The sequence below is a fragment of the Lepidochelys kempii genome, chromosome 10 (genome assembly GCF_965140265.1).
Source record: "Lepidochelys kempii isolate rLepKem1 chromosome 10, rLepKem1.hap2, whole genome shotgun sequence".
In the NCBI taxonomy this organism is placed as follows: domain Eukaryota; kingdom Metazoa; phylum Chordata; order Testudines; family Cheloniidae; genus Lepidochelys; species Lepidochelys kempii.
Genome location: NC_133265.1, coordinates 20108158 through 20134638, shown reverse-complemented (window position 1 = coordinate 20134638; position 26481 = coordinate 20108158). Strand labels below are relative to the sequence as shown.

Sequence of the window (26481 nt, the reverse complement as noted above, 5' to 3'; positions counted from 1 at the left end):
ATAATAATTGTTGGGAGATTTTTTTCTCCAGACCTGTCAATGTTGATAAAGCTCATCGTACAGGTGAAACAGACAAACTGATTATATACTATAAAATCCTTTCAAATGCATGAAGTAAGCAAACAGAAAAAAACAGAAGGCCAGATCTTGAACTGGTATACATGGGAGATGCTCTGTTCATGTCAAAATAACAGCACCCATTTACACCTGCTGAGGATCTGATTTCAAAATTATTTTGCTAACTTCTCTCAGTTATAGTTATCTTAGTTGTTGAGTGTTCCATTAATATCTGAATCGTCTACAGTAACACGAACTGCCACCTGAATTACACTAGTGGCCTGGTCCTCCAAAGACTCTAAGTATGTGTGCAATCCCATTGGAATTGTAATAACTCAAGTGTTTAAGTCTTTGTAGGACTGGGCCTTAAGGACTCAGACCCAGATCCTCAAAGGTTTTTAGGCACCTATCTGTCATTGTAATCAATGGAATTAGAGCCTGAACTTGAATCTTTCAAATCAACAGGACTAGGATGAGGTCCTCAGTCCTCTGCTTAGATATGTGGGTGCCCATCAACAGGCATCTTGTTAAACTGGCGGCTGGATGTGCACAATAATTAATAATAAAATGCTCAGTGATGTATGTCCACATATATGTGGGCTGGATCACCCTCCAAAGTAGTAATTTGTGGTTTTGTTTTGAGTCTTTCAGGAAGCAAACATCAGACACACCTAGTGAGCAGTTTATTTGTGTGCATTATAATACGGGGACACACTTATTGTACTTGAGCAACACTGAGTATGTCTTATCCCTATTAATAATTAATAAGCAAAAAGAACTGGATCCAAATTCCACTAAAGTCAAATCATAGAGTACCACTGAGTTCATTAGGCTTTTGGATCAGGCTTACTGCTGGTGAACATTCTTGTCCTTCCCAGCATCTTGGAGACACAAAAACATTATACTGGTGTGCTCACATCATTCATAGGTTCTGTTTAGTCTTACTGTCGTTTTTGTGGAAACACGTTCCAAATGGGGAGATCATAAATGAGATGTAAGTAAATGCTGCTTTCTAATGTCTCACAGAGGGCCTAATCCTAATACATGTTGACTTCAGCGGGAGCAGTACTGCACACAGAATCTTATCCCATGGTAAGCAAAAAGTGGATTGAGTGGGTATCCTGAATGTATAAATTTTGCACTTTTATGGCATTTAAAATAGTTAAGGTTACAAACTGAGATACCTTTCTGAAAATTTAGACCTTGGAGTCTAAACTCACAAGTCAGCCCAAAGGTGACTTTTTTTTTTTTAAAGAACAACAAAACACCACATCCTGAGGAATTTTTTTTAAAGTTATGGGAGTGTGGAAAAAAATACAGTTAATAAAATTATAACTGAGGCGATTGCAGAGGCGATTTAAGCTCCACTCACACTACAGATCTTACAAAATAATGTGAGTGGTTAACTTTCGTCAGTAAAAAAATTAATCACATATATTTGTGCTTGTAGAATTAGTGCCCCTGTCTTCTTTCGCCTTTGGTGAAGCCCCAAGCACATTTATGGATGTTATAAAATAAGTAACACACCCATAAAAACGTAGCTAATAATAAAGAGAGGAGCTTTGCATTGCAGCTTGCTCAGTACATCGAGTCTTCATAGCTCCACCATATCTTGCCTTGCTTAAAGGGCGGAGGTCTGCTTGAGATCCCTGGGGCTGTACTGCACCATGCCCTGAGCTCAGAGCCCTGTCCCACTGACACCTTCGCCCTCCGGCCCGGCTGCAACTGAAAAGTTAAAAAAACAAACAACAACAAACCCCATTCGGAAGACAAAAGTTTCTAAACGTTCCAAAAGCAGCATTCTGCCGGAGCTGATTGGAGGAGCCTCTTCAGGCCACGTGACCCTGCAGCCAATAGGGTGTTGGGCAGAGGTTGGTTGTAATGGTTCGGATGGGGTCACAAAGAGCTGGGCAGGGTAAGAGCTTAGGTTCGTACTAGTCCCGGCCGGTGGCAGAAGGTGGCAGTGGCTGGAGCTGGTTGCTTTTCCCTGCGGAAGTGGTGAGCGTTCAGGGCTTTGCTGGGTCTCTGGAAAGTTTTGGGGAGGACAAACCCCTAGGATCCTCCTCTCCCATCTCCCCCTGTGGCTGCCACTGTTGTGTGAGGACGGGGTAGGACCGGGAGGGTTTCCACGTGGCAGTGTGAGGGATGCATCCTATTGTGAGGACGGGGGAAGCAACAGCCCTCTGTGCCCCCTCGCTACACCGTATCCACATCTTGCTTGCATCGCTCTCTGCCTTTCTCCTTCTCTCAGGCTGCCGGGAGCATGGGTTCGGGTAAGTCTACTGGGACAGAATAAAGACACTGTACTTTCTCCATCGCTCCCACCCCTAATTGCCAACCTGAACCTTAGATTCTTTCTGGAACTGGACTTTTATGTTTTGTCGAGATTTGGAAATGTCCGGAGTAGTTTATTTCCCTTTCGGTGTTTGATCTGGCAATAGAATTAGAAACCCCTACTGCTGTGAGAACAGCCTCTCGCGCTGGAGCCAGGAAGCATCAAGGAACAAATAGGTATTTCAGGAGAGAATGTGCCTGATCTGCTGAGTTTCCTTAAGAAAGTTTGAGACTCAAAAGTATTGGATTTGGATAAGTACCTGAACTCTTGAATAGTTGTGGGTTTTTTTTTTTAAATTAAGCCCTTTTTGCAGAGAGACTCACATGCAATGATAACCTTCTTAGAAAGAAAAGGAGTACTTGTGGCACCTTAGAGACTAACCAATTCCTTTTCTTTTTGCGAATACAGACTAACACGGCTGTTACTCTGAAACCTTCTTAGACTGGCCTCTGAATATACTATTAATTGTGACCTTCTCTTTGGGATGACCTCTTTCTTTTTATTCCCTTTTGTGGCATTTAAACAAAGGGAAATAGTCCCTGATGTGACATGAAGTCCAGCCTGGGAAGCTGCTTGAAGTTTTTGTAGAGGATGTGAAAACCCCTTTTGTATGAGACAAAAGAACCTCTTTTCTGATGGTTAGAGGAAGGTTCCCCCATATGAACTTAGTTCTCCCCTTGCCCTGATTATGGAACAAATTACTTGTCCAAAGAGCATTTATGGATTCTATAAAAGTTTGGCCCGTGAGAGTTCTGCTTTGCGCTTACCTTTTCAGAGGGTCCTTCTCCTGTTCTCCCCTCTGGGGGTTGGGGGACATGAAACTGCTCTGAATGCTGTGGTAAACTACACTGCTGACATTGTTAACTAAACTAAATAGATCCTTAAAAATATATTTAAGTCCCAGAGCTGTTTTGGAATGGATTCTACAATCTTATATTAGAATCCAGCATAGATTTCTCCTGAGTTTGATTAGCTCTGACTCTGATTACAGTATTTCAATCCCCATTCTAAAATTACTTTGAAGATGGTTTATGCCATGGTGATATGAACTAGTGTTTTGCAGTACTGTTGTCATTTCCTGGAATGAAACATGTAAACATAATTTTTCTCACTGCAGAAGTTCCTCTCATACCACCAGAAAACTTTAGTTCCTGTATGATACAGATACATTTTGTAATGTCTGTGACCAGCTGTGCTGCTTACAAGCAGGAAGTATGGCCAAATCTTTCCTTCTGGTTTCTACATGTACAAAAACAAACGAGGTGTAACCAAACTGTGTGCATTAGATAAAGTTATAACCTTCTGTTTTTGATGGCAATAATAAATTGTGAGCAAAATGCTGGTAAAACCCTCTTCTCAACAAAACTACAAAATTGTGTTACGTATAATTCTGTGTGCTTTAATTGTGTAATGGTAGCCTGCCCCCATTGAACAACCCCATACAATTAGCCCTGCCTGCCACACTTGGTATGGGGTGTGGGGTTTAATTAGTAGAACCATCTGGGTATTGAAGAAGTGATTGAGAGCATCAGGAAGCTATCAAAGACAGAGAATAGATGCTCAGGGACAGAGACTGCTGGGAGTGAATAAGTTGTAGCAGGGAACCCTGATTAAGGGAAGGCCTGGGAGATCCCCAGTGGAGGGGTGTGGCAGAACCAGGGAAGGCTTTGTCTGGTATAGAGTATCAGGGGGTAGCTGTGTTAGTCTGTATCCACAAAAACAACAAGGAGTCAAATAAATCTTAGACTTTTAGGTGCCACTGGTCCTTGTTGTTTTTGTTTGGTAGTTTGATTTGAGGGCAGCTGAGACAGTGCACTTGCATAGCCACCTCTGACCGTGAGGGGGCACTTGGGAGGCAGCTGCCTGTTCGCATGTGGCAAACACAAACTGTTTTTGTTGTCATTGAAAAAGAAAACGGAAGATTCATGGAAACATTTTGATTGGTCTGACGTCTTGTTAAATCTTGTTTTTGACAACCTAATTTTTTGGACCAAATTTAATAGTTTTCTTTTAACTAAACTTTTCCCTTTGCATTTTAGGCTGTCTTGAAAATCTCACCCTAAATATCTCTAGCACCTGACGTGCGGCCTATGTTTGGATAGGGCCTTGTGTGAAATGGCTCGTAATAAGACATGCGGGGCGGGGGGGGGGGAATGTATTAATGTTTAATTGCAGTTCTTGGCTCACTGCAGGCATGAGGCATGTACCTGAGGCATGGACCAGTAGAAAAACAATTCATGTCATATCATGTTATCTTGTGGTAACAAATGTAGGGCCTCAAATTTTTCATACATGTACTTGCAGTCTCCACATTAGTTTGCAATTAGCTTACCGTAGGCATTACTTAGGGATAGATATAATATAACAAAATGTGTTCCAGTCACGTATGGTTCCAGAGGGATGCCTGGGGAATGTACCTTACGGCTGGTCTACATAGGAAAATTTACCGGCAGAACTATGCCGGTATAATTGTACTGCTACAGTTATTACCCATATAATTCCCTGAAATATGTATGCACACAGGAAATTATTGGGTATAACTGTAGTACTATAATTTATACCAAAATAGGTTTGCCAGTAAATTTCCCTATGTAGACAAGTCCTTAGAAATCTAAAAAGAAATTCCCCTTTTCCCCTGGCCCCAAAATACATGTCACCATGTAAGGGGGCAAACAGGCTTTAGAGCAAATCCAGCCCTGATGTAAGCACATGCAACTCCCATTGAGCCAGTAAGAGCTATGCTTGCAAATTGCAGGGCTTTTGGCTCCATGTCTTTGTGGGCGTGAAGAAGAGGAGGAGTCCAGAGGAGACTCAATATTCAATATCTTCATAAATGATCTGGAAGATGGTGTGGATTGCACTCTCAGCAAATTTGCGGATGATACTAAACTGGGAGGAGTGGTAGATACGCTGGAGGGGAGGGATAGGATACAGAAGGACCTAGACCAATTGGAAGATTGGGCCAAAAGGAATCTGATGAGGTTCAATAAGGATAAGTGCAGGGTCCTGCACTTAGGACGGAAGAACCCAATGCACAGCTACAGACTAGGGACCGAATGGCTAGGCAGCAGTTCTGCGGAAAAGGACCTAGGGGTGACAGTGGACGAGAAGCTGGATATGAGTCAGCAGTGTGCCCTTGTTGCCAAGAAGGCCAATGGCATTTTGGGATGTATAAGTAGGGGCATAGCGAGCAGATCGAGGGATGTGATCGTTCCCCTCTATTCGACATTGGTGAGGCCTCATCTGGAGTACTGTGTCCAGTTTTGGGCCCCACACTTCAAGAAGGATGTGGATAAATTGGAGAGAGTCCAGCGAAGGGCAACAAAAATGATTAGGGGACTGGAACACATGAGTTATGAGGAGAGGCTGAGGGAGCTGGGATTGTTTAGCCTGCAGAAGAGAAGAATGAGGGGGGATTTGATAGCTGCTTTCAACTACCTGAAAGGGGGTTCCAAAGAGGATGGCTCTAGACTGTTCTCAATGGTAGCAGATGACAGAACGAGGAGTAATGGTCTCAAGTTGCAGTGGGGGAGGTTTAGATTGGATATTAGGAAAAACTTTTTCACTAAGAGGGTGGTGAAACACTGGAATGCGTTACCTAGGGAGGTGTTAGAATCTCCTTCCTTAGAGGTTTTTAAGGTCAGGCTTGACAAAGCCCTGGCTGGGATTATTTAACTGGGAATTGGTCCTGCTTTGAGCAGGGGGTTGGACTAGATGACCTTCTGGGGTCCCTTCCAACCCTGATATTCTATGATTCTATGACTCTATTTCTAAAGACCCACCCCACTCTCCATCATGTCTAATTTTGTTTGCTCTCTGAATACAGGTTCCATTGGGCCCATTAGTGCAACTTGTGAATCAGCCATGGGAATTGCTATCCTGGAATTCATGAGGATCAGTACATGTTAATGTTGAACTCTGTCTTATGCTAGTGCTGGGCTGACCCCGAGATAGGATCTTTCCCAAAGTACATAGCCCAGACTGGCTGGAACGGTAGTCTAAGCATATACCAGGTTCCTGGAGGAAGTGTGGAATGACCATTCTGACAAGACCTAAAGATCATAGTCTTTGGAAGAAAGAAAGTTCAGAGGTCCTATGTAACCCTATGTAATTGCTGATGTGTACCTATCTTTTTTCCTGGCCAATCCAAACTGGAAAGAGGTTAGGTATTGAATCTCTCTCCTCTTTTGCCTATTCCTTCCCTGAATGTTCCAAGTCTAAAAAGCTTCTTTTGTTTCTGAAACTTGTCTATTTTTAATAGTATTTGGGACTGGGGAAGGAATGATTTGTGTTATTAAAACTAGTTGGTATCCTTTCCTTGCCAAAGATCACACTGAATTGTAGTTGATGACTTTCTGAAGCTCAGTGCATAATTGGTGTTTCCTTGTCATATGCATAGTTTAATTTCCAGAAAGACAAACTCTCTAGAAAAGGACGTTGAGAATATTTCAAGTTTCATGCCTACATCACATCCTCTTTACAGTGTCCAGTCTGAATCCTGTACCACTGGGTTTGTTCCACATGTGAAAGCTTTCCTGTGCATCTGAGGTACTTTTATACAGCCCACAGTCTTTCATAGAATTTAATATATGAGATCTGTTGTTACATGCCAAGCTCTGCAAGTGGAATCAGATTTCATATTTACCAAACCCAACCGAGGCCTTCTCTAGACTAGCATGTAAAGATGTGATGTCAGCTTGTGTTAGCTGATATGTGCTAACTAATGTGTTTGTAATCTAATCTAGACAAGGCATGTCCTCTTTAACACATGCTAAACTGGTCAAGCTAGGCTGAGTTTAGCAGTACCCTAAGGTATACCATTCCTTTGTTTTGACTAGAATTTTAAGAGGGTATTAATTATATCAAGCTATGTGACTGGATATCACACTTCTAAGCCTTAGGCTAGACAAGGCCTGTAAGTGAGCCCGAAGAGAACGTTGCAATTGTATTAAAATGAAACATTTTCAAAACACACCCTTTTTGCGATCAAGACTGGGTCTTGGTGGTGGAGGATTCAACCCTTTTGTTTTTCAAACACCAAACTTTTGGAAGTTTTATCTGTAATCTGTTAGGAAAGTGCACACACTATACTGTAAATCTGAAGGCGCTCTGCCAGATCATTTTCACATTAGCCAAATTTTTTAATGGGAAAAAAAACTGACCAACAGGAGAGAAGTCTCTACTGAAATATTTTTAAACCTCCGTTTTCCAGTTGGCATAGAGTTTACTCTAAAATTGCAGCAGAGGCTGGGGCCAGAATTAGGGAGGTGTGAAGGTGCCTTTATCTGCCAGCTACTTCCTATGCCTCATTGCTGTAGTAGTTGATCATCACACAAATGTTAATGGGTTTATCCTTTCAATACCGTGTGAGGTAGGCATGTATTATTCCTGATGGCCATGGAGACACTGAGGGATTAACTGATTTGCCCAAGGTCACACAAGAAAACTGTGGCAGAACTGGGAATAATAGTGATAACAAAACAACCGATTTCCTGAGTCCTGGTCAGGTGCACTTACTGCAAGACCATCCTTCCTTCCCATAAAACCACCTTTGCTTTTCCCACATCTCTTTACACCTTGGGAACCTGACCCAGACCACTCTGCAGATGGCTCCAGCACGTTGCTAAGATATGTAGTTTCTGTGTGCCAAACCCTGTCACTTCCCTGAGAGGTGGGAGATGGACAAGGGTGCAACTTTTGCCCCAGCTGTCAATGGAATTTGGAAAGTTCCTGTTCTGAGTGTGTGGAAAACACCCACCGAAGGGATGATGTGGTCTGTTGTCTTTTCTGGTGGGTTGAGCACAGTACTGGGGGTTGGCCACTCCTGAGTTCTAATCTGAGTGACACATCTGGCTTGTGGCCTAAGTGGCTTTCCTTCTCCCTTTCTGTTTCCCCATCTGTAAAATGGGGTAATATTTATCCGCCTCCCAAGTGTGGTGTGAGGATTAATTAATGTTCGTGCAGAGCGCTGAGCATGTGAAATGCTTATTTAAAATCAAAGGCACTTTCAACTTTTTAAAAATAAAGCGAGAATCTTAATTGTGCATGGTCTAGCTTCACATTACTAGACATGAATATAATTTGGAGCGAGTCAGTACTTCCCACCCATCCCATTCTTAGCTTTTTCCATACGTTTCCATAAATATATCCACAATTGGAAGTCCTGAGACTTCTTCAGGAAATGTCACTAGGTCAAGTGTGGTGGTCTTGTTTGTTTGCAGAAGGGTGTAAACCTCTTGTTTTTATTAGCATTTTGTTTTTTTTTCGCTGGTCCCTTTAAACAAACCAAACTCCTATGAGTTTAAACACTTTCAGGTTTTCCCCACTTCCCCCAGCCGCCGCCGCCCCTCCCTCACCCCGGGTATTTAAAGGAAAGGTTTTCAGAAGTGTCTAATTCCCTTTGAGTGTCAAGTGGGGACTTAGGCCATGAATTTTAAAGGTACTCATGTGGTGGTCCACTCAACGTTGTAAGGCCTAAGTGATTTAGGCAACCAAGTCCCATTTTCAAAAGTGACCTGGGCACGTAGGGTCCTGAGTCCCATTGATTTTCAGTGAGTCTCAGGCTTCTAATTGTCCAAGTCACTTTTGAAAATGGGACTTAGGCCTGGCAATGCCAAACAAAGCAATGCCTAAAATACCTTTACAAATTTGAGGCTTAGATGCTTTTGAAACTGTTTAATCATATAATCCTGTTTTCAAGCATTTCTTGCTCACCAAAAACTCCAGTTGAAATTGAAAGGTTAGGGTGCATGTGAAATGCAGGATCAGGCTCTACGTGTGTAACTGGAAAAATCTTCAAATGATCATTGATGGCTTTGAATGTGTTTGCTCTTTCTCTTTTTAAGCTTGCCATCTGGAGACTTACTGGCTTATTAATAAACAGATCTAAAGCTGAGACTTTAAAATTTGGAGTTGGCTTGCTGACTCTGCGTCTCCCATTCACAGTTTAGGGTTCCAGTATTTCTGCTGCCTGCCTTTGTAAATGAAGAGCCAGATTCCACCTTTATTTACAGTTTTCAATCTCTGGAGGATGCTGTTAGGTTTATAATGTCAGCCTCTGTGTAATCCTTGCCTTGCCCAGCACTGCACAGAGCAGACTGTCTAGAGGCCTTAATTGTGACCGTTCTCCACTCTGAGGCTTGGTCTACGCTGCCAATTTATGTCCGTATAACTACATCGCTCAGGGGTGTGTGGAAAATCCAACCTAATTTCCGGAGTAGAAGGGCTATGTCGACTGGAGGTCTTCTCCCGTTGACATAGCTACTGCTTCCCGGGGAGGTGGAGTACCTACGCAGATGGGAGAAGCTTTCCTGTCTGCATAGGTAGCGTCTTCAGCTGTGCCTCTCTAGTGTTTAGTGCTCCGTAAGTGTAGACAAGCCCTGTGACTAACACACACAAAACCATTTCTACTTTAATGCATTTATTATAGTGCATCACAGGCTTCAGGGTGATAGCTGTTCTATTGCATTCTATTTCTATTTTGTACTTTATAGAGTCTTAGAGTTTAGATAGATACTTTCTAAATTTTACCTTTGAAATGACTTAGATCTGTATGCTCCTAAATCACATAGGCACTTTTGAAACCTTTACCAAAGGAAATCATTATCCCCAGATCCTTTATATGTTTCAGTAAAATTCCTGTGTATTTTCAGGGGGTAACTGCCATGTCTCTGGAGTTGCTAAAGTCAAACTTAGTTATATTTTCTTTTAGATCAGAGCATTTGGTTTCTTGCTCACATGGCCTTTCTGCATTTCTCAGGGATTCCCTCATTCTCTCATTGGGCAGCGTGTGTTTTGGGTGTCTCCCTCTTCAGCTGTTTTCTGTACCTACTGCTTATGCTGGGAATGTCTATTAATGTTCTGTTGAACAGTAAGTACCATATAGTCAGGTAGGGAGTGGAAGACACTGGGTAATCTGGTGGGGGTACCAACCTTCAATAGATTCAGAGAAACTGGAGAGAGAAAATCCCTATTAAGTGATCTAGGCCTCCCTCTCACATGATGCGTATTTGGCAGTGCTTTGTCCAATCTGGTTTTAAATGTCATAGAATCATAGACTTTAAGGTCAGAAGGGACCATTGTGATCGACTAGTCTGCCCTCCTGCACAACGCAGGCCACAGAATCTCACCCACCCACTCATGTAACAAACCTCTAACCTACATCTGAGCTACTGAATTCCTCAAATCGTGGTTTAAAGACTTCGAGGTGCAGAGAATCCTCCAGCAAGTGACCCGTGCCCCATGCTGCAGAGGAAGGCGAAAATACCCCCAGGGCCTCTGCCAATCTGCCCTGGAGGAAAATTCCTTCCTGATCCCAAATATGGCGATCAACTAAACCCTGTGCACGTCTCCAAAAATGAGGCTGCTTCTACTATGCCTGGGGGATAATGCCACTGGAAGAAGCAATGGGATAATGCAGTAACAGGAAGATGCTAACTCCTAAATTTGCAACTTCTTAATTTTCAGGAAAACATGAAACAAGAATTCTAGACTTCTAGGGATTTCATCATGGAAGACTTGGAAGGAAATCACTTCAATTCAGTGGAAGAAGAAACCAGCTACTGGAAAGAATTGGCTATGAAATATAAACAATGGTAAAGGCAATGAATTTATGTCCATAATTTGTCTTCCTAGTAGGCTATAGCTCCTGTAATTCATTGTAGGAACTTCTAGTGAGATGATGAAATCTGTGTAGAAGAGCCTGAGGCTACAGTCCTCCAGGAAAATTAATAGATTCTAGGGCTGTCAAGCGATTTTAAAAAAAATTAATTGCACCATTAATCTCACTGTTAATAATAGAATACCATTTATTTAAGTATTTCTGGATGTTTTCTACATTTTCAAATATATTGATTTCAATTACAACACAGACTACAAAGTGTACAGTGCTCACTTTATATTTTGATTACAAGTATTTGCACTGTAAAAAACAACAAAGTATTTTCCAATTCACCTCATACAAGTACTACAGTGCAATCTCTTTATCATGAAAGTTGAAATTACAAATGTAGAATTATGTACACAAAACCCGGCATTCAAAAATAAAACAATGTAAAATTTTAGAGCCTGCAAGTCCACTCAGTCCTACTTCTTGTTCAGCCAGTTGCTCAGACAAACAAGTTTGTTTCCGTTTGCAGGAGATAATGCTGCCCACTTCTTGTTTACAATGTCACCTGAAAGTGAGAACAGTTGTTCTCATGACACTGTTGTAGACGGTGTTGCAAGATATTTACGTGCCAGATGCACTAAATATTCATATATCCCTTCATGCTTCAACCACCATTCCAGACGACATGCATCCATGCTGATGATGGGTTCCATTCAATAACGATCCAAAGCAGAGCGGACTGACACATGTTCATTTTCATCATCTGAGTCAGATGCCACCAGCAGAAGGTTGATTTTCTTTTTTGGTGGTTCAGGTTCTGTAGTTTCCACATTGGAGTGTTGCTCTTTTAAGACTTCTGAAATCATGCTCCACACCTCATCCCTCTCAGATTTTTGAAGGCATTTCAGATTCTGAAACCTTGGGTTGAGTGTTGTAGCTATCTTTAGAAATGTCACATTGGTATCTTCTTTGCATTTTGTCAAATCTGCAGTGAAAGTGTTCTTAAAAGGAACAACATGTGCTGGGTCATCATACAAGACTTCTAGAACATGAAATATATGGCAGAATGCAAGTAAACCAGAGCAGGGGACTCCCCAAGGAGTTCAGTCACAAATTTAATTAACGCTTTTTTTTTTTTTTTTTTTTTTAACAAATGTCATCAGCATGGAAGCATGTCCTCTGGAATAGTGGCTGAAGCATGAAGGGACATACGAATGTTTAGCATATCTGGCACGTAAATACCTTGCAATTCCGGCTACAAAAGTGCCATGCAAATGTTCTCATTTTCTGGTGATATTGTAAATAAGAAGAAGGCAGCATTATCTCCTGTAAAGGTAAACAACTTGTTTGTCTTAGCGATTGGCTGAACAAGAAGTAGGACTGAGTGGACTTGTAGGCTCTGAAGTTTTACATTGTTTTGTTTTTCAGTGCAGTTATGTAACAAAAAAAATCTACATTTGTAAGTTGTACTTTCACAACAAAGAGATTGCGCTACAGTACTTGTATGAGGTGAATTGAAAAATGCTATTTCTTTTATTATTTTTACAGTGCAAATATTTGTAATAAAAAAATACACACTGTGGTTTCAATTACAACACAGAATACAATATATATGAAAATGTAGAAAAACTACCAATTGAAATTTATTAAATATTTTGGATTTCTATTGTTTAACAGTGCGATTAAAACTGTGATTTAATCATGATTAATTTTTTAGAGTTAATCACATGAGTTAACTGCGATTAATTGACAGCCCTAATAGATTCTAAGGCTGGAAGGGACGACTGTGGCTATGTAATCTGACTTTGTGTAGAGGAAGCCTGCTGGGGCAATATACCTAGATGCCTGCCACATGCAGCATTCCAAAAGTGAGATTAAAATAATCTTTCAGAAATATGTTTCAGTCAGGAATATGTTGGCTAAGTAGGGATGGTTTAGCACCATCCACAGAGGGAGTGAACTCCCAGCAGAGGTAGAGAGTCTTTTCTGCATCTCTTTCCAGTTCAAACTGTGTCAGAGTAAATGGAATTTTTCATGACTCAGTATGTCATTGCTAATTTTTAAGATTTGCAAATCAGATGGCTCGATCCTGCTGTCAGTGGATCCCTCCTGGGATCAGGCTTTGAGATGACATGTTGATACTTAATATTCATATCTATTCTTAATCATTGTAGCAATATTTGAATGAACTCTTGTTTGCGTTCTATCTCTTATATCAAACTTCAGCAAATGAGTTTTCACCCAGGTGAATATTTAATATAAATAGCTTAAATTTGCAGGTAAGTGAGCATGACTGAGGATATGGTGCATAAAGGTAGGTGGATCCTATTGTTGTCTTGGACTCTGTTAACGTAAAGACGGACTGTGTTGTTTGTAATCCTCTGTTCCAGGACAAATTGCTGCGAGAGTGTAGGTGAACAAATATGATTTAACTATTGAAAGGCATTTTCATACAATCATTTATTGTCCTTTCTGAACACGCATAGGTGACAGGTGGGCATAGATCCTTCAGTTGTATTAGAGGAGCATTTTATTTTGTCATACGTTTATACTAAGGTGAGCGAAATTTCCTTGTTTTATTAAAATGAACCCAACTAATTCTCTGGCTGGAATTGTGCTTCCAGTGCAGAAAATACACAGGAGGAACTGCGTGAGTTCCAAGAAGGGAGCCGAGAATATGAAGCAGAATTGGAGACCCAGCTGCAACAAACGGAATTCAGAAATCGAGACCTTCTGTCGGAAAACAATCGCCTTCGAATGGAACTGGAGTCAATTAAGGTAAAGGAGCAGCAGAGAAAGGGCAGTGTGTGCAGATGATCAAGGAAGTGTGGAGCTGCAGCATTAGAAATGTGGTGTTCATAAAGATGTTTATCAACAAATTGCAACAATAGTTTGCTTTGATAATAAGAAAATATCACTATATTTCCCCGTTCTTAGGTCTGAATACTGTAGTTAATATTACTAGCCATCTGTTTGCTGAGACACTGGATGTATTTTTGGATGGATTCCAGATGGGAGAACACTTAGATCTGTAGTAAAATTCCTCCTCATTTGTTGCCCTATTTCTCCCCCCCCCCCGCCCTTTCTTTTGTTGTACGATGCAAGTATACAGGCTCATATAATAGACCAAAGCAATAAAAGATATAATTCTCTCTTGCCACAGAGGGCAGGACAAGGGGCAGTGGGTTCGAACTACAGCATAGCAGATTTAGATACTTCCTAACTGTAAGAACAGTAGGACAATGGAATTGACTGCCGAGGGAGGTGTGGAAGCTCCTTCAGTAGAGGTTTTCAAAAGGAGGCAGGATAGTTATCTGTCTTGGATGGTTTAGACACAACAAATCCTGCATCTTGGCAGGGGGTGAGACTAAATGACCTTTGCGGTCTCTTCTAACCCTATGAGTCTATGACCTTGTCAAGGTCCGAGAGAAGGAAAGTCAGTTGTGCTGAGCTGCTGCACTTGAATGGTGGATTAAGTCTGTTTTTAAAAAGTAGTCGTTGTGACTCATGTCTAATGTCTAAATGTCAATTGGTACCTAATGTCTAAATAGGAGGAAGCATGATTCAGTGGGAGTTGGGAGACTTGTTTTCTATTCCTGGCTCTGAAAATGTCTCTAAATTACGTCTCCCAGTGGTGTATAACCTCTCTGCATGTGGTTTCCCCATCTGTGAAGTGGGATAATGAATTTACAAATTAAGATCTCTAAGGAAAAAATGCGAAGTATTTTATTTAGTAGGGAATATAATTAAACTTTTTTACAAGAATTTTTGGGAGATAGTAATGATGGGACATAAGATGGTGATGCCATTGGGCTATAATGCTGCAGGATAAAAAGAAGTTAGTCTGGTTCAGTTTCCAAGAAGGAGAAGATGCTGAAAATAATCCTTTACAAAAAGAAACAACCCCAAAAAAAACCTCCTCCTCTCCACAATTGAGAGCTTTAACTTCATTAAATTCATTTAAACTTGGCAAAAGTTTGTCACCAAAATTTAACTCCTTTTAAAAAATAATCTTGTTGGCGTTTTGTAGCTAACCTGCAAATCATTTTAAACATCAGCTGTCTAAAAAAATGAGGTAAAACACTTAGCATTTTCCAAGGGCCAGTTCAATATTTGTGGAGACAGAGATTAATTTAATTAGATCTACTTTACTCAGTTGGATCCAGTACTGAGCTAACAGGAGTCAAATATAACTATAACTGGGTTTTGCTGTATGTATTGCTTACACAAATGCAGTAACTAGGTAAGAAACATCAAAAGGGGATACTAAAGAATTCTAGTCCACTTTTAAGATACTGTTTTTCTCAACTTTGTGGGAGTTTTGTTTATTTCAACCCAAAACCAATCCAGACATTGCTGCTATTACAACATGTGGTTTAAAACAAAACAATCCCATGTAAACACCCTTACAATTCTAGTTGTGTAACCTCTTGTATGGAATGTTGGCCTAGTTTGTCACACAAGCCACATAAACCCATTCAAGCTGACAGGTTTGGGAAAGAGGAGGAAAAATATCTCTGCAAAAATAAAACTTCCAATCAATTCCCATGAGGGAAGAATAAATTCTCTCTCCACCATGGGGAGAAGATGAGAAGCAATATTACCAGGGCAGTTTGGGATAGGAATAATAAAAATTGACTCAAAAGTGGAGAATAAACATACTGCATTAGGGGAAACAAAATTATTGTTTTCCACTGCAAAGAACTTATTCTGTGTGACACAAACTCTTTAACAATTGGCTTATTCATGCAGACTGAAAATGACAGTAGCAGCCTGCAAGTGAAGGAACAGTGTCTCCATTGATGAGCAAATCAGTTGACTGTTTATTACAATTAGCTAAAAACAAAGGCCCAAACTTATCCGTTCTGTCTTTTGTTTGAGTCAGTTCAAGAGAGAAGCTTTAAACTCATGAGGCTGTTGAGCAGCATTGTTAACTGGGTTACTTCAAGGACCTGCATCTACATTTAGGTCAAAAATACAAAGTTTGCCAGGCCCATGCGGTTCATGGCTTTGAGCTTCCCAGGCTGCCCTCTGTGCTTCCTCCGCCTCCCTCTGAAATACAGTTCACACTAATTGGAAACAATGCTTCAGAGGGTTTGTTTAGTGAACCTTATGTGACTAGCTATAGGTCTGGTGGGCAACCTGCGGGGCTGTACACTGCTCGTCAGAGTAATCTGCTGGCTGGCTGCATGCAGCCCGGAGGCAGCAGGTTGCCCACCACTGCTATAGGTAATTGGGCGATGTGTTTGGTGACTTAAGTTAGACTGGTAATTATCCAAGAAATTCAAAATGAGAGGGAGGAAAAGTGTAACACTTTTGATCCTATAATCAATACAGAATTTCTTGAATTCAGAAAATGTATTTCCCCAACTTCATTGTCTCTGTACCACTTAATACACACCTTGAAATAACGCTCTTTAAATACGTGAAAAATAGGCTACAGACCTTGCTTTTTCTCATCTTGTTAATTCCAGTATGTGGATTTGTTTTCAGTGACTTTAGTTTGTTGCGCTTAGCTCCTGCAGTTATAAATGCTTTAGGTATGTTAATAGATGGTAATCTTGGGACCATAGAAAAAGGAATTGGCATGTTAAGGTGATCTGGTACCAAGGTTTTAGTGCGTAAATTATTGCAATACAGGCTAGATTGTGTCTCTGCCCTAAAGGGATACTGACATCCTCTTTAAAAAAGGTTCTATTAGTAACATAGGCAATAATCCCAGATGCATACATCTGGAAGAATTTTAAGACTCTAGGTCCCTGCACTGGGATCTGCTAATATAGAACCCTGAGCCTTTGAAGAGTCTTGCAGAAACTGAAAGGACTTTACAGGATATGTGATAAGCCCTGATTAGACACTGGGATCTAATAGAATATTTGCCACTTATGCTCCTAATATACTACAGTTGAACCTCAGAGCTACAAAAACCAGAGTTATGAACTGACCAGTCAACCACACACCTCAATCAGACAGCAGCAGGGACCAAAAAAAAATCCCAAAGCAAATACAGAACAGTAATGTGTTTAAATGTAAACTTTTAAAAAAAAAAGTAAAGATTTTATAAGGTAAAGAAACTGTTTCTGTGCTTTTTTTTTTTCATTTAAATGAAGATGATTAAAAGCAGCATTTTTCTTCTGCATAGTTTCAAAGCTGTATTAAGTTTACAACTGAACGTTGACTTTTGAAAGAACAACCATAACGTTTTGTTCAGAGTTATGAACAACCTCTATTCCTGAGGTGTTCGTAAGTCTGAGGTTCTACTGTATTACCCTGTTGCTCCTTTTGGACAGTTTCACTTTTTGTTTATAGTCCGTTTACTAGGTCTTGTGTTGCAAAGGTCCCAGTATATCCTTGGGCACTATAAAAATAATACTCAGCATTTTTACAGCACTTCATGTTCAAAGCGCTCTGTACACATACTAATGCTCCTCACCCCGGGAGGCAGGTCAGTACTTCTGTCTTTTTACAGTATGGGGTGGGTGGGAATGAAGCACATAAATTATGTGATTTGCTCAAGGCCTTGTATAACAGCATCACAGCCAGGGTATTAACTCAGGATTATCTGACCTCCATTCCTGTGCTTAGAGCACCAGAGCATGTACTCACGAAAGATCTAGGTCCGCTGCACAGGTCTGTTGTGGCTGTTGGTCATGAAACAGGTCTTGAAGTTGGTGATGGGGTGGGTCTGCGTTTCACCTGCATGGACTTAAAGCAGAGGGACTAGTATTTTTCCTCCCAGTTGTCTCCAAGGCACTCTTCTTTCCTCCCTCCTGGAGTCTAGGCTCTCTTGTGCTGTGCTGCTGAAGCACACTGATCATGCTCTGTCTGGTCCTGGGTAGAAGCAGGGAGTGCTCTTTGTCTGGTACATACATGTGCCTCAAACAGAGCTGGGAGCTCATCTGTGAGCATATGAGATGGTGTTGTCTTGTGCCTCTCCCACAGAAAGAACCATTGAAAATCCCAACTTGCTACAGAGGATAGAACTGCTTCCTCCCCATCAAGGGCAGGAATGGGGAAGGAGAGAAAGAGAACTAGTGTAAGCACTCATGAGAGTAGGGAGCAGTCTGTAATGGAGGTGAGTGAGGCTAGATCTCCTAGCTCCATCAACCTGTAGGGAGCGAGGAAGAGATCCTGCCCTCCCACCCAGCAGCCAAGAAGATAGCTCCTGGGATCAGTTTGCGGAGGTCTGGCTTGATGGAAAGAGGCTAGTATCTGTCCTTATTGGTTTTAACCCATGTGAAAGATGGTAGTTCTAAGATTGCTTACCAGGACCTCCTCCTTTCTGACTGGGAAAGGCTGAGTAAGCACAGCGGAGCAGAAAGGAAGGGGCTGTGCGGTGCTAAATCCCTGATGTGGTGTTTGGTCTATCTTTGCTTAGGAAAAAATTGAAATGCAACATTCAGAAGGCTACCAGCAGATCTCTGCACTAGAAGATGACCTGGCACAGACGACAGCTATTAAAGATCAACTACAGAAGTACATTCGAGAACTCGAGCAAGCAAATGATGACTTGGAAAGGGCAAAAAGGTAATGCAGATGCTCTTAACCCTTCCCTACCCAGCTCTTTCTCTCTCTTTTGTGAAGCTAGCAGAACTGAGCATGTCCACTGTGGTACTTGTCTGCTCTTGCTACAGGTGTTGAGCTACTGCCTTCCTATAAGTGGGTGAGTGGAATGTGAGGCTAGTCTGTTTCTTGCAAACTTAAAATTAAAACATTGGAGCGTCTCACACCAGAAATACAGCAGTTTCTTTGCATCTGAGTTGGCGCTTTAGATGCGCTAGGAACCTAATGACTTCTTTGACATCCTTTTTCTACACACAGAGCCACTATAATGTCTCTGGAGGACTTCGAACAGCGTTTGAACCAGGCCATTGAAAGAAATGCCTTTCTGGAGAGTGAGCTAGATGAGAAAGAAAACCTCCTGGAATCAGTGCAGCGATTGAAAGATGAAGCCAGAGGTCAACTAACTGATTTATATACACCCCTGTCCTCCCGCCTTCCAAAGTTTTCATTAAATCTGCCCCTCGAATATGGTGTTGAGATAGTAAGAGAGAGACCTAAGAAATACTGTCGGTGGAAGCTTCACTCTCCTTGATGGTGTGGAATAGAGATCCTGTCTTGGCACTTATCTTGGATAGTAGTCACATGCCGCCCTCCTCCCCGCCTAGGGAGAGCGGGATGGGTGGTACTGTAGCTTCTGGCATGTTTCTGCAAATCGGAGGCATACTTTGAAAACATTGTAGAATTCAGTGTTTTGTCAGTTGGGCTTTTAACTATGTTGGGTGCATTTTCTAAGTATTCTTTTGACTTATAGAAACCCAAGGAAATTGTAGCCTTGTCCACCCAGCTCCTCTAAAGTACTGCTGTCATTCTAGAGCAGACCATGCAGGCAGAGACGTATCCCAGAATGCTCTCTTCTCTGTTGTTGCCTCTGTACTTTAAAAGAATAAGAAAAGCTGACCGACTTGGAGGGATGTGTTCTGTGGTCTGACTGTCTGCTTCATTGTGAGCTGACAGGACATGAATTTTAACAAATGCAACAGAGATATTGTCCACTTCTGTCATGAGAGCGGAGCCAGTAAGGAGAATAAAGGGACTGCGGAGTATGGAGGGACAGTGTGTAACACAGACGCCATGAGTGAGTGCTGATTCCCCTCCACAGCTGCAGTAGTTAGTTTCCTGATTGCTTTTGTCTGGCAGTAGGACCAGAAGAGAGGAAGGATGGCTTTGTAGGTAAAGAACTGGGCAAGGAATTGGGAGAACTGGGTTCTATTTCCAGCTCTGTCACAGACCTCACATGGCCTTGGGCATGTCACTTCACCTCTCTGTGCCTCAGTAACCAATCTGTAAAACAGGGGTACTAAACTCCACATTTTACATGGATGTAGGGAGAATAAGTTCATTCACGTTTGTGTAGTGCTCTGTTAGGAAAATGAGCACCACAGAAGAACCTACAACTAGATAACAATAATGGGAGGGAGGGCCCTGTGCTTGTTTTGGGGAAGAGGTGATGTGGAGGGGAGGGACCACAAGCTCGAGGGTGTTTTGAGTTACACTGTCCCAACAAAGCTTAGTTTGCTGATCTCGCATTCTGGAACCTGGGATTTTGAACCAGTTATAAGTGGCTAGTGCCAAGATTCGTGGGGTGTACATGTTCTTTGGAAGCTGAATAATTTCATTTTTTTTCAGCTGTGGCTGGTGAAACACTCTGGGGTTATCAGTGTTAACAGCGTACTTTGACAAAGCAAAAACACTTCTTGCGCCTTGTAGCTTCAGATTGGGACATGTATCCAAATGCTTTGTACCTTTTCCTTCTTCATTAGACTTAAGGCAAGAACTTGCAGTGCAGCAGAAACAGGAGAAACCCAAAACACCGATACAAAGTACGCGGGAGGCGGAAAGAACGGACACAGCCGTGCAAGCGACCTTATCTGTGCCTTCAACTCCTGCAGTTCACAGGGGACCCAATGTCAGTATAAGCACCCCAGGAACGTTTAGAAGAGGTAAGTGACCAGCATTTGCTAACGTAAGGCTAATGCACAATACCAATGTGCATTGAGTAATTTTTCAGTCTACAGTCACTGTTCCTGGTACATGTTGAATTTCTATCAAACTACTGACTACAGAAGAAGCTGAGAAAAGTGGAACTGAACATGACAGGTAGTGAAGTATTTAACACAGCGAAGTACAGTAATCTATTTTGAATACCTGTCATGGGTTCAGTATGAATGTCTGAGTAGATTTATAGCCAGTGCATTATAAATGTAGTGCATTTATAGCCAGTTGTATTAAAACATGAGCTTAAAAAAAAAACAAAAAAAAAAACACCTTCCGGGGCAAGGTAGTTCACTAGGTTATAATTTGCAGTCATTAACCATCCCTGAATCTGGATGAGTTTGGTAGAAAGGAGATTGGAGGTCTCAACATAATCTTTCATGCCAGACACACTCATCTGAATTAGCCAGTTAGAGATGGAGGTTGCTACTTTAGAGATACTTCATTCTGGAACAACGGGAGACTTGTCTGTTCCAAATTACAAAATATGGGCTCTCTCCAGTGGTACTACTCTCTTATTTTTATGAGCACTAAAAATTTAAATAACTCCCAATTCCACCTGCCCAGACTCTTTAAATTGAGTAAAAAGGAATAGAAATTCGGTTTAGGGAACTTCACTGTATTTTGTGCGTGTGTGCGCATACACCATGAGTGTTTTTTTTTTTGTGATAGTTTCTGACCTTAATAATTCAGTGTTACAGTTCTAGTAAGTGGCTAATAAAATTTGTGTATATCCTGACTGTGGTACTCTTAGCCTAAAATCCTGTGTTCCAGCTGGAAGCACTTGACACGCTATAGTATGTTCACATAAAAGAGAGAGGATCCAAGAATTCTTGCAACACAGGCCATAAAGCCTTGGGTCATGTGAACTTTTCTGGATGACCTACCTTTCTTTCTCTCTTTGCTTCCATTGCAAGTTATAGAGACAGACTAGAACACTTCTCATGAAATCTAAAGGCTTAAAAGCTGCTTTCAAAACCAGTGCAAATTAAAGTCCAGCATCTTTTCAGTGCAACTTGTCGTGTCAGAAAGATACAGTGATTTATATTTCTAATGGGAAAGAAGAAAATTGCAGTTCAGCTAAAAAGAGAGGAGAGAAGATTGGTATTTTTCTCTTTAGTGCTGGTGGGGAGACTTAAGGTTTTGCTAAGTTTTCTCGAATATAATGCGTAAAATATATCTCTTTTATTTACCCTTCCTCCCCGTCAAAGGTTTTGAGGATAGTTACAGCAGGACTCCTCTCACACCAGCTGCCAGGATATCGGCGCTAAACATTGTGGGAGACTTACTACGGAAAGTAGGGGTAAGAAGGATTTAGTCATTAGCTAAAGCTATGCAGAAAGGGGATGGGTGGCTATGTTTGTACTATGAGAATGAAAACCAGCGTTAACCCTTTGTACCACTGAATGAGTTAAACTGTAGAGATGAACTCAGACCAAAACTTGGATCCAAACAGACTCTAATTCTGCATGAAAGATTTGAAAATTGTGAACTTTATTTTGTAGCTCAGGCCTCTGTGTAGCTAGAATGTACCTCAACAAGGGCCAATCGTTGTCTCTCCTGTGGCTTTTGCTCCACTCAGTGTGCCAGCCAGTGTAGACTTTTCTCCCATCTGAAAGAGCATCGAGAGGGGGAGGGAAAAGTGGAGCAGGGCAGTGTGAATGAGTGCGATGCTAGGGGAATATACTGCACTCGCTTGAAGTGCTGCCCGGGAAGAATTCCGGCCAAGTCCTCCTCCGAGGTGTCTGAGGCAGAATCTAGCTTGTTGGTGGTGACTGCTCTAGTAATGTGTTCAGGAGACCCCAGGCATACCACACGGTGGGTGGGTGTGTATTGGCTTTGGGGAAAAGGTTTGAAAGAACATTTAGCTTCATAAAGAAGTGATGCTTCTAAAAGCAGCCTAGTTATAAAAGGTGTGTTAACCTCTGGGGAAGTCGAGGCTCTTGTTTAACTAACAGAATTCTCAGTTGCTTCTCCCTCCATAACATAAGCGCTAACTCCTACCTCTCTCCTCCCCTCCCATCCCCCCCCAAATACAAAATAATGTTGCCATTTAATGAGACACTTAAAGGCCTGATCCTGAAGCCAGAGGGACTTGTGTATCAGCAGTACCTCTTCCTTCAAATACAGAGCTCATGTATGGATTTGGGACTAGTAGCTAAAAACTTTTTCTGTCAGAGTCCTTGTAAATTATTAGAAAATTCTTCCATGGGCCCTGTGCTGAGGGAGAGAATGTTGTTTAACTCCCAGATAAACTGTTTGCTTTAGGCTCTGGAATCCAAACTTGCATCTTGTCGAAACTTTGTGTATGACCAGTCTCCAAGCAGACCCGCCATGTCCTCATCCATGTATCTGAACAAGAGCAGAGATGGCCTTGAAAAACGATTGAGCAGTTCCCACATGCCTTTGAGCGATAACGGGTAAGTGCTGGTCGGCTGCAGTTTGTTAACGCTGATCCTGTGGTTTGGTTATACACAGATCTTGATGCTCTAAAGTGAGTCTGAAGTCTGGGGCTAAAAGCTGGGGGGGGTGGTAAGGTACAGAGTGGCTGGGGATTGGGCTAAGAGGAGTATACTCTATCAAACGCCTCCTGTTCTCTGTTTCCTATGGGCTATCTTCTGACATTTGCAAACTGCTCCTGTCCAGTCAGATATCAAGCTCCTTGCTGATTGAGCTTCCTATAAATGGTCCATCTTCCTGATATGCCTCACACTTTTTGCTGGCTCCTTTCGTAAAGTAGTGGTCTGATCTGGCAGAAGTAAACTGCTCACATGAGGAGGAGGCAGGGAGCTAGCTGAGACACTGTGTTCTGACCAGTCCTGTCTTGAGTGGCTGGAAAATGCCCTTTCTCTGTTCTTCTGGTAGACCTCCCAGTCCCTTATAAAATTGGGGCCATTACATTACATCTGTAACACTGTCCCTCCATACTTCATTCTCAAAAGGGATGAACTACTTCAGGATCCTTTTTTGCATTGCACTTTAGCATAATGGAAAAGAAGATATTAAACAGGGCATGGACTAGCCAACTACAACAGGCTAATGTATATTTCCTTTAAAAGCACATTGTCCTATATTGTGTATCACGTGATCGCTGACCATTCAAACTAGCTAGCTGAAGGCTTTAAGTGTAATGGAAACAGTTTGAATATAAGGGTAAAAAATTCAGAAATGACTTGGCCATTTAGGCTCCTGGGAGGCTGTCACAATTCTGAAAACTTTACCCCAAGTTTTAAATGTTTAACACTATATGCTGAAATGTGCTATGCCAGAGCTTAGTTTGGGGCTCTGTTTGAAAAACATATATAATTTATAGAGCGTATGTAAAACACTTTCAGCATAAATGTACGATCCAGTGTTTTATTTTGGGCTCTTGGTGAGTGGGATGTTGACAGCCAGGGGGTCAGTTAAAGATTTGTATGCACAATATTCTTGTCAAAGGATGGCCCAGGAGCCCAGTGATGGATGGGGAGCCTGCTTCCCTTGTCATTACTTATGCTCTCTTATTATGGAAGAATGGAATAATAAAAGTTCTGCTTTTGCATCACCAAGGCTCTTTCCTGGGGTGCAGCTGTCTAGACTTCTTTTGTGTAATTCAATTACATTCTAAGTCTGGAACCTTGTAAATTTTTGTCTGAACACTTTAATCAGCTTTTTGTAAATAATCAACAAGGGTGTTTCCAGCTGCAGCTCAGTGCCTGTCTAAACACGACCCATGATCTAGTCCACTAGATTCTTTTCTTTGTGAATCAGATGCATGCAGTATCCATTCCAACTTGCACATAAAATGCTCACCCAAAATATAAAAATGCTCCTTCTGGAGAAGGAGTTGGATAACTCCCAATTGAGTGTATTCACTCAGAACCAAGCCCCTAGTGCTGGAATTCTGGTAATTCTCATTGCCCTATTATCAAAAGCAGTAGAACTTAAGGAGAGTTTCTGATGCGGAGACGCTACTGTGAAAGGAAGAGCAGTATCTTCATGAGCCCTTGTAGATTTTTCCTTATTGGGTTTTATAAATCTGTTTGCATATTAGTATGTGTAAACAATATTCCTACTGATGTAATGTTGAAAAGAGTATTTTAGCACCAGCAAGCATAATGCACTTCACACCAGTGGGCAGGAGAGAGGTTTGTTTTAGCCCCATTTTACAGATGGGGAAACTGAAGCACAGAAGTTAAGTGACTTACCAAGTTAGTGTCAGAACTGCCATTTGGATTTGAGACTTACTATTTGTCTGTTAGTTCCTTGTGCTGTTTGACGCTGAGTGATGCATTTTACTACACAGCAGTAACCTAACAGACTGCAAAAACTGAACATGCATGTACAGTGAATGCAATACACTGCATTGCAATCAGGCTGCTGTTTATATTTACAGGTTAGGGAAGCGCTTGGAGTTTGGAACCCGGCCTTCAAATATTCCTGCACCAGTGGCCCCTTCCCCACAGGGTGTCGTCCAGATGTTACTCTGAGAAGATCCTGAGATGACGAGGCCATGATGGTTTAGGGTGTTTTTATTAGTTTTTGTTTTTTAAACCCTTGTCTTTTAAACAAGCAGTCACAGTAGTTAATTTGAATAAGGGTGGATGAGAACTACACCGAGCAATTGGCAACAGTCCCCTGCAATCTCAGCCTTTTCCACAAGACTGAGTTGTGTGGTGCTGTGACAAAGTAGCATGGCTGGTCAGTCTAATACTGTGAATCACTTTCCTACATCAGCTGCTGTAAATCGCTTCTTGAAAGCTGCTGGTCAAAACTCATGACCTGCTATATAATGTAGAGACCGTATTCCTCCCCATAAATATGGAATTATTTTCTGGAGCACAGCTACTGTTTTAGCAAGAGAGTTATGGTGTTATAACTTTCCAGTGCAGTGTGCTGCATGCATCAATGGCTTAAATTAGAGAAATGTTTGTCTCCATCTACATTTTAGTTCCTTGGCAAGATTTTTTTTTTTAACCAAAATCAATGCAACTGCAAGTCTAAAATAAAGCCGTGTGGGGAAATTGATTCGTTGTCAGAATCCTGTTCTATAACAATCTGCCTTACAGGTGGTAAGATGGTATTGGTGAGAGCAACTTGCCATTAAGATTTCCTCATGGTTAAAGAAGGAAAAAAGTGCCTTGATTGCAAATATTGAAGAGACTCTCAAATATGTAGTAATGCAGAAAAGAGGTATTTGCACCGATGTAACAAACCCATGTCTTCTGCAGTCACTACGTGATGGCAGGACATAGCAAGATATACAACACTGATCTATTGATAGGGTTAATCTCAGTTGATGGGTTGGGGCTTTTTGTTTTCTGACCCTACACTTGATGATGTGCCCTGTGTGTTTAATGTGAGCACATACCCCTTCTAGTTGCTAGTGATATTAACTTAGAAATCATGTTGTAACCCCACAAATTCTTAATGCTGGCCAAGGTTATTAGGATAATGAACTCTTAAGATGGGTTTTTGTCTAACAAAATAATGCTGCGAGTTTAAGTGGAGTAGGTTCACTAACAGTAATTATACCATGTTATAGAAATATGAATTTGCAAAAACTATTTTTGCACAACACATGAATACATGACTTTTTTTCTTAATATTCAGCTCTGCATATACAGATACTATTGTATAGTAAGCAACCACATCTTAATCTTACTCTTTGTAAATCTAAATTGTCTGGTTTAATCAGTGAACAGAATAAATCTTATTCTGAATATTAGTCTGTGGACAATATTATCTGATCTGTGAATTCATTGTCAGTTGCATTTACAGTTAACCTGCATATATTGGGCTAACCAGTTTCTCAGTTGTGTTCCTGCAAAAGGGAGCTTAAACAAGGCCACAATCAGCAGATCTAGTGGAAAATGATTTGAAAAAATGTTCATGTTCTCTGCCCTAAGTGGGGTTGGTCCTTCCGCCCATACCTCTAGGAGTGGCT

The 26481-nt window shown here is 41.4% G+C and overlaps 1 protein-coding gene across 3 annotated transcripts; it reads left to right on the top strand.

Moving 5' to 3' along the window:
* The first annotated feature begins 1941 nt into the window (after positions 1-1941).
* On the top strand, positions 1942-26241 carry NDE1 (nudE neurodevelopment protein 1). 3 transcript variants are annotated; one of them, XM_073362343.1, is made up of 9 exons: positions 1942-2055; positions 10859-10986; positions 13625-13778; positions 18379-18527; positions 18822-18958; positions 20324-20503; positions 21767-21858; positions 22824-22975; positions 24931-26241. In XM_073362343.1, exons 2-9 carry the CDS (start codon positions 10901-10903, stop codon positions 25022-25024), a joined length of 1044 nt encoding a protein of 347 aa, XP_073218444.1. In that variant the 5' UTR covers positions 1942-2055; positions 10859-10900; the 3' UTR covers positions 25025-26241. The 3 variants fall into 3 exon arrangements, with proteins under 3 accessions (XP_073218444.1, XP_073218446.1, XP_073218445.1); XM_073362345.1 differs by lacking the exon at positions 1942-2055 and adding an exon at positions 2119-2330; XM_073362344.1 differs by lacking the exon at positions 1942-2055 and adding an exon at positions 6870-6940.
* Positions 26242-26481: the final 240 nt, after the last annotated feature.

Bases quoted from the DNA above. Each gene is read 5' to 3' on its own strand.
- NDE1 (XM_073362343.1), top strand. From the start codon at position 10,901: ATGGAAGACTTGGAAGGAAATCACTTCAATTCAGTGGAAGAAGAAACC. The intron at 13,779-18,378 runs GTAAAGGAGCAG...ATCTTTGCTTAG, and splicing joins TGGAACTGGAGTCAATTAAG to GAAAAAATTGAAATGCAACA. The intron at 21,859-22,823 runs GTAAGAAGGATT...TGTTTGCTTTAG, and splicing joins ACTTACTACGGAAAGTAGGG to GCTCTGGAATCCAAACTTGC.